Genomic DNA, 15,362 nt, shown 5'->3' on the forward strand with positions numbered 1-15,362 from the left:
CAGTGGAGGAGTGCACTGCAGCTGAAGTCGAAGTCTCTTCTGTAGTATTTCCCAGGATTTGGACCTTTCAGTGCGTGTGGATCACTGGTCTGTCATACTGGGGAATAAAAGGGTGCAGCTGGTTTCCATTTTGGAGCCTCCAGCAGGAGCGTGCTTGTTAAGCAGTGATGCTGCAGGGCTTGGAGATTAATGCTCGTGTTTCTCTTTCCCCAGAGATCATCGACGACCTCACTAACCTGGTTGAAAACACAGATGACAAGCTTCGCAACCAGACGCGGCATGTGAAGATGGTGGATAAGAAATCAACATCCTGTGGTAGGAAATGGCTTGAGCACAAAATCCTGCCCTGTTATTAAATGATGAGAAACTAGTCTAGCGCTCAGAGGGTGTGTGCAATGCGCTCCCCCCAAGGACAGCTGCTTTTAAAAGTTAAAAACCCCCACCTCTCCCAACTCAAACATGATCTTAGCTGCTGTTGCAGGTTCGACTCGCTGCGCATGCTGTGTGGTGTTATAGTTAACTTCCTTCAGCCATTTGACTCCAGCATTGCACAATATTCTGATTGGAAATTGTAGAACTGTATGAAATGACTGTGGTACATGTTAATTAGGTTTAAAAAATTTGCTAGCTACCAGCTCTCACAAACTGGTCACAGCGGGGAGTGATGCGGCAGGGACATTTCTGGCGGTGTCCTGCAGGAATGTGTTCTCAACCAAGTGGCATTCACAGCCCGCCAGACATGAAATCCTTGCTGGTGGCTCTTCAAGCTCCATGCAGACTGTAAAAGCTACAGTAAAGCTAAATTGGACTCTCATTTCATATAGCCAAAGCGAGGTTATACATCTCAGTAGAGCGAATGCAGGGTTCCTGGTTTTTGGGAGGATGCTGTGGGTGATGGCAGCAAATGTCTTTATCTTGGGAGGATGAGTGACACTGAGGGGAGGATGTCCATGGGGAGGTGGGGGTAGTGAGACTCTTCTGGAAATAGCATCTCTACTTTTGGTGTCCGTGGTTTGTTTTCGGCACACCAGAGGATTCAAAATGCAAACAAGAATCATGTATGCTCGGCAGAAATTTGACTTGTAGCCAGAAGTTAACAAAATTTGGTTTATGTAGTTTAGTAAAGAGAAGTTGACTGGCTGGCTGGTGGGAGGCTTTTATTCTGTGGAGCGATGATCTAGCAGCAAAAGTGACTGAGCTCAGACTGGTAGTGAGACATTTTTCAAGCACTGAGGATATATTTCAGGGATTATTTAATTCTCCATCACCAATAACTTTTTGAAAGTTTGGTTGATAAAGGTTGCTGAAAATCTGTGGCTTCTTCTGGAGGTTAAAGTTGACATGTCAGAGGCATTTGTTTATAATTTCTCTTGTACCAACTACAGATAGAATTAAAGGCATGACTCCAGAGTTCATGACTGATTTTTTTGGTTTAGATCTTTAATGTTGACACAAGATGGATTTAATCAAAAAATAATTGCACTTCAATGATGCCAAGTACCCCTGTGTGCTTTTGGAGTCTCCCCTTAATTTCTGTGGTTTCATTTTCCACACGAGACAGGGAAGCACAACACAAAATGCCTGTGCAGGGCAGGTGGTGAATCCCTTTTCCTACAGGACAGCTTCCCCCTCCTTGGGTATTTCTCCCCCCTTTTTAGGTTCCTCATGTGAGTGCACCTCCAGACAAAGTTGCTGGATAATGAGCCTGTCTCTTTAACTCTGAAGCCCATGCTGGCTGCGCTGGGGAATTTGAGAGGAGGAGGAGGATGGGAGAGGCGAAGGCTGGGAGGATCCTGGGCTGGATTCCTTGGGGGTGACCTCTCTCACCCTTTCCACACTGAAAAACATTTTTCTGCAAGGGGTGGTGAGAAGCGCTGCCTCTCACTGCCTGTTCCCTCTGCTCCAATAGGTCTTCCTGCGTTTGCATAACAATTTGGGCATATGTAAACACTATATTGCCTCAGATAGCTGTTTTATTCTGCCTGAGCATGAGTTTTAGAACAATAATGCTGGAAGACACAGGCTTTAATGGCATTCTTCCCATCCTTTTTCCACCCTTATCCCTGGCTCTGAAAATCAACTAGCTTACTAAGATCAGAAAAACCCTCTGCGTGCATAGTTATTCCTTGAATAAAGCCAAGCAGTGGGGAAACTGGCACCTGCTTGGTAATTTTTTCAAAGTGCTTTTTTTTTCCCCCTCCAACATTTCATTTAAATTGATAAAATCTTTAGTAACTCTTTAGTTTCAGCATGTTACTTTGGATCTAAACAGGGTGAAGTGCTCAGTCTTTCCCCTTGCCCACCCCTTCCTTCCCCGGGATGCAGACGTTTGCTTGGACCTAGTTTCCGCACTATTCCAGCATGTGCCTGTTTCCATGTTTTTGCCTCATTTTTGTAATCATAATGTCTGTTTTTTTTCTGGTGAGTGCCTGTACTGGAGCCGCTGGCTGTGGATACAAGCAGAGTGGCCTGGCGTGAACAGTGGAATAATCACCCTTTTATGAGCAAGAATGTAACGCATTAATGGGTGTGTCTTTGTTAGCAGCCATTATAATAATAAAATCAAAGTATTGCTGATGAAATCCAACTTTAATCAATATTTCAACATCTTGCTCTCATGCAAACACCGTTTCAGGCTTTGGAGGTTGTTCCCAGTGGCCGGCCAGCCCTCGGTGCTACCTGCTTGGCCCAGGCATCGCTGGGTGCAGAAGCGTTGCGGAGAGCAGCGTCTGCACCGCTGGCCATGCTCAGTCCTGGCAGAAACCTTCAGGTTGTTTCGGGTGGGTTGTTTCATTTGCAGTTTATTTTCAATGCTGTTTATCTTGCTGACTCAAGAGCTGTTGACAATCCCACCCCTTGCTGCTGCCCAGTGGAGGCTGCCCCGGTTGGAGCCCATCTCCCTTGGTGGCCCTGGGCAGCCCCACACTGGTGTCAGTGGGAACTCCCAGGGATTGCAGAGGAAGAATAATCATGTGATATACTCAAGTTTGCTGCATTTATGAAATTATTGTTGAAAATCATAAGTCATCTGCAGGCAAATGTTTGCACGCTGCTTGGCATTGTTTTATTTCTTTTCGTCGTATGCTGGGCATTTAGGAGGGATGTTAGGACATACATATTTCTTAGATTTCAGAAATTTGCATTGAGCTTTCACCAAAATGTACGTGCAAATCATTAATCAAATGTTAGGCTGCCTTTGCCAAATTTGCTACAGTAACGTCTGCGTGCACAATCCTGACTTTTCAGTTTTACCACTGGTTCTCTTGGGTTGGTTTGTCCCCATTCTCTCAGTTTGCATATCTTTAGGGGGTTTTTTTGCACAGAGTAACACTCATTAACTATTTCTTGCTGACTTTTTTATTAGAAACTAACCCTCAGAATGTCCTGTTAAAAAGTGCATTTAAAATTAAGCAAAGAAATGAAAGTATACTTAAGATTGAGATGCTGGGGGGAGGTATTGTGGTTTAACCTCAGCTGGTACCATGCAGCCGCTCGCTCACACCCCCCGCCCCCCGCAGAGGGATGGGGGGAAGAGAATTGGAAGGGTAAAAGTGAAAAAAAACTTGTGGGTTGAGATAAGAACAGTTTAATAATTGAAATATTATTATAATAATAATAATGAAAATAACAGAGAGAAATAAAACCCAAGAAAGACAAGTGATGCAAATGAAAATAGCAAGTATGTTGGTGGGATGGGGTGAGAAGCAGGAAAGGCCTGGACTCTGTAGGCATGGCTCAGCAATAGCTAAAACATCCCTGTATTATCAGCACTGTTTTCAGCACAAATCCAAAACAGAGCCCCATACTAGCTACTACGAAGAAAATGAACTCTGCCCCAGCCCAAACCAGCACATTCTCCACCCCTTATTCCATACCATTTACACCATGCTCAGGTCCCACACTATCCAACACATCCTCATTAACCCCCACCACCCTTCCCATCCTTTGGAGCAATACACAGACATCATTCCCTTAGTCTCTGGACCACCCTTTGAAATGTCTGTAAAATGTTGACAGATGTCAACTGAGTTCATGTGGTCCGTGACTTTGGGCTCCATCTGTTGTGGTGGTCACTCAGGACGGGAGGGGTGGTGCACTGAGTGGAGTTACTGGGCACCAAAGGTGCCTCAGGCCTCACTGTGCGCTTGCGAGGGTTGTCCTCCACTGGTTCAGGTGGTTCCTGCTATAGTAATTCCTGTAACATGCAACTCAAATCATAGGTTACAACACTTTAAAGGTATTTCCATTACAGTCTCCACCCCTGGTCCCTTTGGGCCAGGTTATAGGGTTTCACACTGCAGTGAACTCCCCCCCTCTCTCCTAGCCTGACAGCAAGGGGCTCCTGCTATAGTAATTCCCATAACATACAACTCAAATCATGGATTTTTTTCACCCAGGATTAAACCACCTTGTGGCACACATCGGACTCCCCCATCCTTCCGCATTACCCACCAAGTGCACCCAGGTCTTTGAGCTAAAACAATCCCGTGAATAGGTTTACCTTTTCCTGAGGAAGGAATGACCCAGACTGTTTTTCCCGACAAGTTCCTCCTGTGCTATGGGGATCTTATCTCCTTCCACAGCGCACAGCGGTTTTGACCGGCAGGGCCAGGTCGACTGGCAGATCCTCTAGTATTAACTAGCCAGGTGGCTTCTGCTAAACGTGTACCCCAGTGCTCGTGTCCCAGCACCTGTTGCTCTCCGTGTCGTTTTTAACAGTCCATTGTACTGTTTGATTTTCCTGGAGGCTGGTGCCCGATAGGGGATGTGCTACACCCAGTCAGTGTCCTGCTCCTCGGCCCAGGCGTTTGTGAGGTTGTTTTGGAAATGAGGCCTGTTGCCTGATTCAATTTGTTCAGGGGTGCTGGGCCTCTGTAAAACTTGCTTTTCAAGGCCCAAGAAGGTATTCCTGGCAGTGGCGTGGGGCATGGGGTATGTTTCCAACTATCTAGCAGTCAGTTCCCCCGTCGTAAGCATGTGCTGCTTGCCATGGCGAGTTCGTGGTAGTGTGATATAATCCCTCTGCCAGGCTTCCCCTTACTGATATTGCAGCCATTGTCCTTTATACCAGAGAGGCTTTAGCCTCGTAGCTTGTTTGATTGTGGCGCAGGTTTGACATTCATGGATAACCTGTGCAGTGGCATCAATAGTCAAGTCCACCCCTCGATCACGAGCCCATCTGTGCGTTGCATCCCTTCATAAATGTCCTGATGTGTCACGGGCCCATCAAGCTATAAATCACTCACCCTTATGTTCCCAATCCAGATCCACCTGAGCCACTTCTCTTTGAATTAGCCTGGTCCACCTGCTCATTGTTTTGATGTTCTTCAGTGGCCTGACTCTTGGGCACGTGAGCATCTACATGACGTACTTTTACAACCAGGTTCTCTACCCGAGCAGCAATATCTTGCCTCTGCGCTGCCGGTTGCTCTGCTTCCATTGCTGTAGCCGCCCTCACAGAGCACTTGCCACCCATCCATGAGTTGGTATAGAGACCACTGGCTGTTGTTCAGTGGTATCTAAAGCCAGCTGGATGGCTTTCACCTCTGCAGACCAACTCAATTCACCTCCTTCAGCAGTTTCTGTCACTTGTTGCGTAGGTCCACGCAGCAGCTTTCCACCTTTGATGTTTTCCCACAATATGACAGGATCCATCTGTAAACAGGGCATGTTGCTTTTCATTTTCTGCTGGTTTATTATACAGAGAGGCCCATCCTGTGGCAACACTCTGAAGTTTCGGCCCTATGGCTGGTCCCTGGTCCCTTCCAGGATTCCTGGGCAGTTGGGGTTCCCCACTCCAGCGCGACCCACTGACTCCACGCAGCATCAGTTGCCTGATGTGTAGAGGGGACCCTCCCTTTGAACATCCAGCCCAGCACAGGCCATCGAGGTGCCAATAGGTTCTGTGCTTCAGTACCAGCTACTTCTGAAGCAGCTCAGATTCCTTCATATGCTGCTAATATTTCTTTTTCAGTTGAAGAGTAACGGGCTGCAGATCTCCTATATCCCCAGCTCCAAAACCCCAGGGGTCGACCTCAAGTCTCTCCCGGCACTTTCTGCCAGAGGCTCCAGGTGGGGCCGTTACCCTTGGCTGAGGGGTGAAGCACGTTTTTCACCCCTTGTCCTGTCCGGACTGGCCCAAGTGCTACTGCACGAGCTATCCCCCGTTTAATCTGTTCAGAGGCTTGCTGCTGCTCAGGGCCCCATTCAGAGTTGTTCTTCCAGCTCACTCGATAGAGAGGGCTTACGATCAGACTGTAACCTGGAATATGTGTTCTCCAAAAACCTCCAACACCTAAGAAAGCTTAGTTGGTGGAGACATAGCTGTTATTTTATTGATCACATCCACTGGGACGTGACAACGCCCATCTTACCATTGTATTCCTAAAAACTAGATTTCCTGTGCAAGTCCTTTGACCTTGCTTTGTTTTATAGCAAAACCAGCTTTCAAAAGGATCTGGATTATTATTCTCCCCTTCTCAAACACTTTCTCTGCTGTGTTGCCCCAAGGGTGGTGTCATCGATGTACTGCGGGTGTTTGGGAGCTTCACCCTGTTCCAGTACAGTCTGGATCAGCCCGTGACAAATGGTGGGGCTGTGTTTCCACCCCTGGGGCAGTCGATTCCAGGTGTACTGGACACCCTTCCATTTGAAAGCAAACTGTGGCCCGCACTCTGCTGCCAGAGGGATTGAGAGAAACACGTTGGCCATATCAGTTGTTGCATACCATTTGTGGCCTTTGACTCCAGTCCCTACTGGAGTTCTAGCATGTCTGGTATGACAGCACTCGGTGGCAGTGGGACTTTGTTCAGGCCTTGATAGTCCACTGTTAGCTCCACTCTCTGTTGGATTTTAGCACTGACCATATAGGACTATTAAAGGGTGAGTGAGTCTTACTGATCAATCCCTGACTCTCCAGTCGCTGGATCAACTTACGGACAGGAACCAGGTAGGCTCAACTGGTGCAATATGGCCACCAGTGCACTGTCATGATAGCAGGTGGCACCTGCTGTTCTTTAACCCACAGCAAGCCCACCACAGACAGATCCTCTGAGAGAACAGGCAGGCTAGACAGCTGTTTAATCTTCTCCATACTCAAGGCAGCTGTACCAGAAGCCCACCGGTAGCCTTCTGGGTGTTTGAAGTACCCTCTCCTGACAGTCTACGCTAAGGATGCACGGAGCCTCTGGACCAGTCACAACAGGATGCTTTTGCCACTCATTCCCAGTTAGGCTTACCTCAGCCTCCAACACAGACAGTTCTTGGGATCCTCCCATCACTCCAGAAACGCAGATGGATTCTGCCCCTTTGTAATCTGATGGTATTAGAGTACAGTGTGCACCAGTGTCCACTAGAGCTTTATACTCCCAGGGGGGTGATGTGCCAGGCCACCGAGCCCACACACTCCAGTAAACCTGGTTGTGCCTTTCCTCCGCCTGGCCAAAGGCAGGGCCCCTCTATTCCTGGTCGGAGTCTTTGTTAATTGATTTTTGTAACTGCAAAACAGAAGTCCCTTCATCCGGGTCAAAAGTACAGTCAGCCCTTCTGCTCTGCCCAGCAGACACTGGAGCAGTAACTTTCCTGGATGGATGCTTTTTGGTTGTTGTTTTTCCTTGCAGTTCCTGTGCCTGAGCTTCTAGCCTCTGGGTAGGTTCTCACCACCCACCTCCTCATGTGCTCCCCCTGGTCACGCAGGAAGGAACCTCAAGGTTGCACATGGTGTGCACCACTGAAAAAGGCTGACTGGTAGCAGCTGAGGCCTTGGTTGGAGTGCATGAGGAAGACTTCCCCTTCTTGGCTTGCTTGGACATTTTTTGGGTCAGTCTGTCCACAGCTGAGACACAAGCCCACGTGGAGGAAGCGAGATTATCTTTGTATTCTCGGAGTTGACTGACCAGTTCATCTGTAGTTGGTGCCTCCGTGTCTGTCCAGCTCATTATCACCGGGGTGTGGGTGTATCGTGTTGGTGCATTTTGGGCAAACTTTTGCCACATGGACTGTGTGCCCTGGATTTCATCTGGGTCTTTGGATGCCTGGTTGTCATCCGGGTTGTTACAGGTCACCTCAACCACAGCTGATTCCCTCAGACACTGGATACCTCCCCCAGTGTTGGTCCATTTGCCGTGAGAATTTGCAAGTTCTTCCTTGAAGGGATACCTGTCCTTCACACTTGACAGGAGTTGCTGCCAGAGTCTGAGGAGTCCTGCCTTTTTTCCAATCCGTTTGCCAGTGGCCTTATCCTTAGCAAAGGATCCCAGCTGCCAGGCTTCCTTGCCCTCTAATTCCTGACTACTGCCCCCAATATCCCAGTGTTGGAGTAACCAGCTGAGAAAATCTTTTTGCATGTCTCACAGCTCACTTGGGGATAGGGATCAGGTGGTTTCTGTCTCCTTTATGATTTCAGTCTCTTCCTCCTCCTGGTCTTGTGGCTGCTCTGCTGCCAAACAGGCTGCCTCTTCTTGTTCTTTCTCCTGCTCCCTCTTGGGAGAAGCTTCTTCATCCCTTACTAATCGAGCTGATTTCCGCTTCCATTGTTTCTTTTTAGGTATAGGGGCGACTGATATAGTGTCTGGTTTAGCCATAGTGTCTGTTGGTTTGTTTTCCCTCTCTTCTCCCTGAGGGTCCCAAGCAGTGTGTGGTAGATGCTGCCCAGGGCCCAGCACAGTGTGGTAAGCTGTGCCTCTTTGGAATAGCCACAGTATTTTTTTTCAAGCACTCTGTCACTTCATCAGGATCCTGTAGTTCTTCGGGGGTGAGGTCCCAGACCACTGGAGGTGAGAAGTTCTCTAGATACCTGCCCATGTGCTGTGCTACCCACGACCTCACAGAGCCTGGGTTGTATTCCTAAATTGCTTGTTAACCTTAGACAAAACCGAAGCAATATTCCTAAGAAATTCCAATAGAAGTATTTTAACTACCCAAGGATGTTCAAGATACTGAGAAGTTACTGTAAGGAGGGAGAAAACACCACAGAAGAAGGTAGTGAAGGTGCCATTCTGTATTTCCTCCACAAAAAACCTCTCAGAGGAAGTATAATTGTTAATTGTCTCCATGAGATGGTACCTGAAATACAGTAGTGGTTTCAGTACAGAGCCCAAATACCAAATTAAGCTCAAGGTCAGTGTCTAAACAACAAATCTCCCAGGCAAAACGTCACTAATCACTACAGAGCACAGCGAAGTGCAAAACCAACACCAATCTTTAACACGGGCAGCAAAAAAAAGAGCATGGCACAGATCGGATAAACAATACCGAGAACAGATGAATCAGTGTCGTGACCTGCAGCTGTTAACGGGTATAAAACCCTTCTAATAGACTCTGGTCAATTTGTTATTAGCTCAAACCCTTCGAGCCCCACGCTGGGCACCAAAAAGGACTGTTGTGGTTTAACCCCAGCCAGCAACTAAGCGCCACACAGCTGCTGGCTCACTCCCCCTCAGAGGGATGGGGGAGAGAATCGGGAGGGTAAAAGTGAGAAAACTAGTGGGTTGAGATAAGAACAGTTTAATAATTGAAAAATAATAACAATTACAACAATAATAATAATAATATACAATGAAAAGGAAAATAACAAAAAGAAATAAAACCCAAGAAAGACAAGTGATGCAAATGAAAACAATTGCTCACCACCAACCCACTGATGCCCAGCCAGTCCCCGGGGAGGGGCCCCCAGCCAACCTTCCCCCTAGTTTATTGCTGAGCACGATGCCATATGGTCTGGGATATCCCTGGGGTCAGCTGGGGTCAGCTGGCCCGGCTGTGTCCCCTCCCAGCTCCTCGTGCCCCCCCAGCCACTCGCTGGTGGGGTGGGGTGAGAGGCAGACAAGGCCTTGGCTCTGCGTAAGCCCTGCTCAGCAGTAACGAAAACATCCCTGGGTTATCAACACTGTTTTCAGCACAAATCCAAAACATAGCCCCATACTAGCTACTATGAAGAAAATTAACTCAGCCCCAGCCAAAACCAGCATGGGGGCGGGAAACAAATTTGCCCCAAACAAACCCTTGAGCTGGAACAACCTGATGATGTGGCAAATGCCACAATACCTTAATGATGCAATACTCGAGATTCCTTCAGTATTTTTGGTTTTCCTGGGTAGAGATAGCCTGTGATCCCATCACATTCCAATTCCAATTGGAAAAAATTTACACATTTTCCAAAATTTTTCAAAATTTCCAATTTTGAAAAAAGAAATTATTTACAGGAAGATGAGTCCCCTGAAATGAGTGCTGCTGTCAGACTCTCAGCAGCCCTGTTGTTTGGCTTCACTGTGCAGCTCCTGTGGTTTTTAATCCTCTCTTGCCCCGCGCTGGGCTCCAGCATCAGCTGATCCCGTGGCGCCCGTGGCACCGTCCTGAGCACAGCCCTGAGCACAGCCCTGAGCACAGCCCTGAGCACCGTCCTGAGCACAGCCCTGAGCACAGCCCTGAGCACCATCCTGAGCACAGCCCTGAGCACCGTCCTGAGCACCATCCTGAGCACAGCCCTGAGCACCGTCCTGAGCACAGCCCTGAGCACAGCCCTGAGCACCGTCCTGAGCACAGCCCTGAGCACAGCCCTGAGCACAGCCCTGAGCACAGCCCGCCAGCGCCAAAGCGTCCCCTGTGCTGGCAGTCCCCAGGCTGAGGCAGCCCAAGCACCAGGGCCCCCCCGCGCCAGGGCCCCAAGGGCTCAGGGTACAGTTCCTCGCTTTGGGACATTGCAAGTAAGTGGGTGCAGGTTTTGTGGGGGTCCCAAAACATGGCTGCTCAGTGCAATACGCAGCTATGTAGGTTAGGTTCTTTTCTGTTCATCATGAGGCTCAAGCATTTAGTTTTAGTCAGGAGTCTGCAAAGAGTCCATGGTTGTTCCTCCCTGCCCATGGGTTGCAGTTGGCCTCATCACAGAGGAGAAAGTCTGTCATTGTCCACAGCTACATCCTGGCTTACCTGGATGGTGCTTTCTGCTAATTTTTCCCCCATCCTTGAGTTTTGTAGATTATATTTTTTTTACCTAAAGACATAAGTAGGCATCTCCCTACAGAAAGGATGGTTAAACCAGGCTTTGTTTGTGATAAGAGCGTCCTGAAGTGTGTGTGTCTGAACAAGATACGGGGTTTTTAGTAACACAGGACACAGCTGGGAGCCTGATTATCAGATGCGACGTCCACAGAGGCAGTTGCAGCCAAGCTGTGCGATGCATGGAGTCAGAAATGTTCTTCAGGTCCTGCTAAGCCAGACCATGAATTGGGGAGGGGATGTGGGGGATCGATGTGGTCCTACTGCTGATCCTACCCAAGTCACTCTTTCTGATGGCTCTCCCACAGCCGTGGAGAAAGGCTGTTTTCCTGGGAAAGCAACACAGAAGATTATGACTTTGTCATAGTAAAAACAAGCAAAAAAGAGCAAACTATTTCTGACAGCTTTACCCATCCCCTTCCAAGCAGCGTGAGGGAAGCAGACCGTGTCTTTGAGGTTATCCCTGCGTGCATCCCTCTAACCTTTCAGAGAAATGAGGAAAATGAGAAACAACCACCGAATACACCCTGCTGGGCCGGTATCTGTGTCCTGTAAAATAATATACAATTGCAAAGTGGCAGCTGAGCAATTTTTTTTTCGTCTTTCGTTTTCTCCTATTCCACAAGATGGCATTGCAATCTAATCGCCTTCCTCCGGGCCCAGGTAGATGCTCTCATCTCCCCTTTGCCTTCAGATGGAGGCTTTTGGAGATGCTGAAAGCAGGGTGTACCGTAAAGTTAGTTGGTACCAGGTAGTTTTTTTTTATCTTAGCAAATCGCCAAAATACCTGAATTAACATCAGAGCTTTGCTAAACCTATTAATTGGAGTTTTTGGAAGGTTTAATTTGTTTTAAAACAGAGTAGCTTGGATTATATAAGGTTCCCTCTAGAAAATAATGATTCATGCAGGCTGGGGCCTTTTTCTGCCAGATTCTACGATTGCTCTGTTCTAAGTTATGGTTATTTTTGCCATGGATTTAATTTGTTTTATAAATTATGGATAGCAGTTACTCAGGTTTGTTCCTGTGACGTACGCTGTGTGTTTAGATGAGCAAGTCCTCATCCATTTATTTTTTTCTCAGTGGAGTGGAGAAGCTGGGGTAGTGTGCCATTAAATCAACCTTTCCTGCAGTCTGACTCTCGGAGAAGTTACACCGATATTCCTCCCCAGTGCTGCTCTGACAACGGCACTGGCTCTGAGTCACCTGTCCGTGCTTCTATGGGATGAGTTTTCTTGGCCTGGCAAGTTATGTATTTTCCTGATTTTTTTTTTTTTTTTCCTTCCTTCAGTTTCTTCCATTTTAAGCAATTAGATGTTGAAAAGTTTGCTCTGAGCTGTTACCGCTGTGAGAAAAGTTTGAAAAGAAACTTTAGCAGAAGAATGATGAATCTGTTGGTTAAATTGGACTTGTTGCTGGTGTCTTCACTGACCCCCAGTGTCTTAAATGCACCGACACTTCCATCCTCCTAGAACCAGAGCAGCCCAGGGAGGTGGCCGAGGGGCAGCCACCAGTGACTGAACTGAAGGTGGAGTTTCATCTGGGCTTTTCTACAGTCTCTTCATTCCCTTCTCCTGCAGCCCTCGCTTGCTGCCAGCCAGGGGAATATCGGGAGTCCAGCAGACCTTGCTGCATGATGTAGCTTTCCACTACTCTTGCTACCTTGTGCATCATCCTCCTTTGTGCTGTGGTTCTCGTCTGAGCTCTCTGAAGTGTTTTCTTCCTCTGATGCAGCTCGTTTTCCTTCCCCGTGAGAGCGCAGGTCAGCTGCACGCGGGGGAGGCGGGGGTCTGCCAGAGGTGAGCCTGGTTTTGGGAGGAACCCATGGGTTGGCAGCCCCGTTGCGCATGTGCGGCCACGCTCTTCCTCCCACCTTGCCCCACTGACTTCTGAACCTGCTGGCTAACTGAAGCTGAAATTAGTTGGAGATAGAGGTCGCAAAGATAAGAAGTTACTACAAGCTTACTTGGGCATCTCTCCTCATTAGGGAGACCCAATTAAGGGCCCCATTGAGGAGGGGAAGGCAGGGTGAGCTCAAGTCTCATTAGACACCAGAGAAGCCTCAAAGCAGATTAGCTTAGGGACACTGTGGGAAACGTGACTTCGTTAATTATGTTAATAGAACAACTTTTAAACAAACTGGTCCAGTAATTTCAGGGCATTGCTAACCTAAGACTTCTGGTTCATTTGTTGTCTTGCCATCTTGTTTCCCCATAATATGAAACACTTTTCCTTGGCTTTGTTATCTCTGAGCTCCCGAGGAGCAGGTGAGGTGCTCACGGGATAAGTAACGGTGTGAAGAAGCATCCCAAAGGGTTCAGCAAATTGCTGAAACAAGGTCAGTCGTGGTGTTGAGACAATACCTTTGCTGGTGGCATGTGCCCAGCAGCCTCGCTCCCCCAGAACCTTTGTACCCTCCAGCCAGCTCGTGGCCTCTCTGTGCCTCCTCCTCCTCACAGACACTGTATTCACAGCTTAAATATTTGGCTTAAAATTGCTCGCACTGAGATGTTGAAATGGACTCAGCTGATGAAAGAGGATGGACCTAAACAGTCATAAACATTTATTTTTTTTAAAAGAGGTTGTTTGAAGTTGTTTTATTAATTTCTTTCCAGGTAAGGACCACAGCGTTTGGTGGTGGTGTCAGCTCTGTGTGTGTTTAGCAGGAAAGGACAGGAAGAGCCTTCTGGGTCATAGAATCCCTTCAAGATAAATTTCTGAGAACAAGCTTGTTTTTTCCCCCCCATTACTCCTATTGGAAGGCTGCAATGATCATAAACTTATTTCCAGCTTAGACTTGTCAGGGATACTTCATGTTGCCCACGTGCAACCCTTGTTCTGGTGTCTTGAATAGTTCTTTCCCCTTTTTTATTTTACTCCCCCAAATGTGTGTGTCTAAGAGATCATTCTGTTCCCTCCCAGCTTCTGTTTTGTGGAGCTGAACAAGCGTCTTTACATTTTAATCTCCTAAATGAATCTCTCTGTTTTCTGATAAGCCCTTTTTTACACTTCTTCCTACTTAAAGTTTTTGGATTTTTAACTGTGAGGACTGACCGCAGCATCCCTGGAGCCTTCTCACAATGACTTGCCCATTGGCTCTAGCACTTCTCTGGCCGCTGGAAATACTTCAATTACAGCATGTTGGTGCCTCAGTCAGTTTTGGTTTGAGCTGTTTGCTTGGGCCTTTCTCACTCTTGAACATTTTCCACCCAAGTTCATTTTCTTTCCAACTCGTAGCAAAAACTATTGTTTGTCCCAACTGCATGGCTTCCTCTTTCATCCCACTGAATTTCAACCTTCCTCCATTCATCTTCAGAGTTACCCATTTTTTTCCTATATGCTGTCCCAGCTTTCCTCTCTGCTGATGCTGCTTTCCAACTTTGTGTCATCAGCAAATTTCATTAGCACACTTACTTTTTCTGCCAAGGTCATTAATAAAAATATTTAATAAGATCAGCCTCCTGATCATTCCTTGAGGAGCTCTGCCGGTGACCTCCATCCATTCTGATCCTTCTTTCAACGCTGCTTCGCCTTTCACCAGTTTTCTGGCTTTACAGTTCTGATAATCCCCATCTTTTTCATTTAATAATTTCCCACATGGCACTATATCACATGCTTTGTTGAAGCCTGCGTGGATGGGATCTATCACGCTTCCTTTGTCTAGAAAATTCATTATCTTATTGGGCTAACCTGATTAGCTCTGTTTGATCTGATTTCCCTTCAGTACGGTCCCATTGTTTTCTACCCTGTTTACCATTTAGTTTCACGTTTTAATTAGTCTTTATTCAGTTTGCTTTAGAGCCTTCATCCTGCTGAGGTTAACTGGACAGGCTTGTGGTTGCTCACATCACTTTTTCCTTTCCGCAGTGCGGTTGTGCGGATGCCGCGGTTCCTCTCTGGTGCTGGACAGGCTGCTGCAGCTCAGCCCACCTCATTCTGGGATTATCCCAGATAACGTTCACTTTGAAGGCAAAGACCTGAAGCTCTGTGTGCATCAGTCCTCCTGGCTTCGTTAACCAGCTTGCTTCATTTAATGACAGTTTGCCCTGGAGCCCTGAGCCGCTCCAGCACCACTGCAGCCGTCTCCAGCCTCCCACCCAGCACTGGGCTGGCGGATCCAACCAGCGATCACTTGTCTGGGTCTTCTACACTTGTGCCACATCTTCCCACGTGCCTTTTTCTGGCTGTGGTGACCCCCAGAGTATCTCCCTGGATAACTGTTGCAGATAGAGACACAAGTGAAAAGGTTCACTTAAGGCTGCACACCAAGTATAGTATAAATAAGGGATGAAGGGCAGTCACAAACTGATCAGCGTAAAATGAGATGGGGAAAAATAACTTTGCTGCGATACACTGAGGGGTTTGCTT

General features: G+C 47.5%; 1 protein-coding gene across 7 annotated transcripts in view; it reads left to right on the top strand.

Moving 5' to 3' along the window:
• The window catches only part of STX8 (syntaxin 8), a 114,762-nt gene that overhangs the window by 66,194 nt on the left and 33,206 nt on the right, over positions 1-15,362 (top strand). For 6 of the 7 annotated variants that reach the window (XM_074847600.1, XM_074847605.1, XM_074847606.1 and 3 more), the window contains exon 7: positions 214-315. In XM_074847600.1, coding sequence (XP_074703701.1) covers positions 214-315 — 102 coding nt within the window. Of the gene's footprint in view, positions 1-213; positions 316-2,426; positions 2,540-15,362 lie in introns of those variants that run through there. The other variant, XM_074847603.1, reaches the window with a different exon arrangement.

The sequence above is a fragment of the Strix aluco genome, chromosome 21 (assembly GCF_031877795.1).
Source record: "Strix aluco isolate bStrAlu1 chromosome 21, bStrAlu1.hap1, whole genome shotgun sequence".
Lineage (NCBI taxonomy): Eukaryota > Metazoa > Chordata > Aves > Strigiformes > Strigidae > Strix > Strix aluco.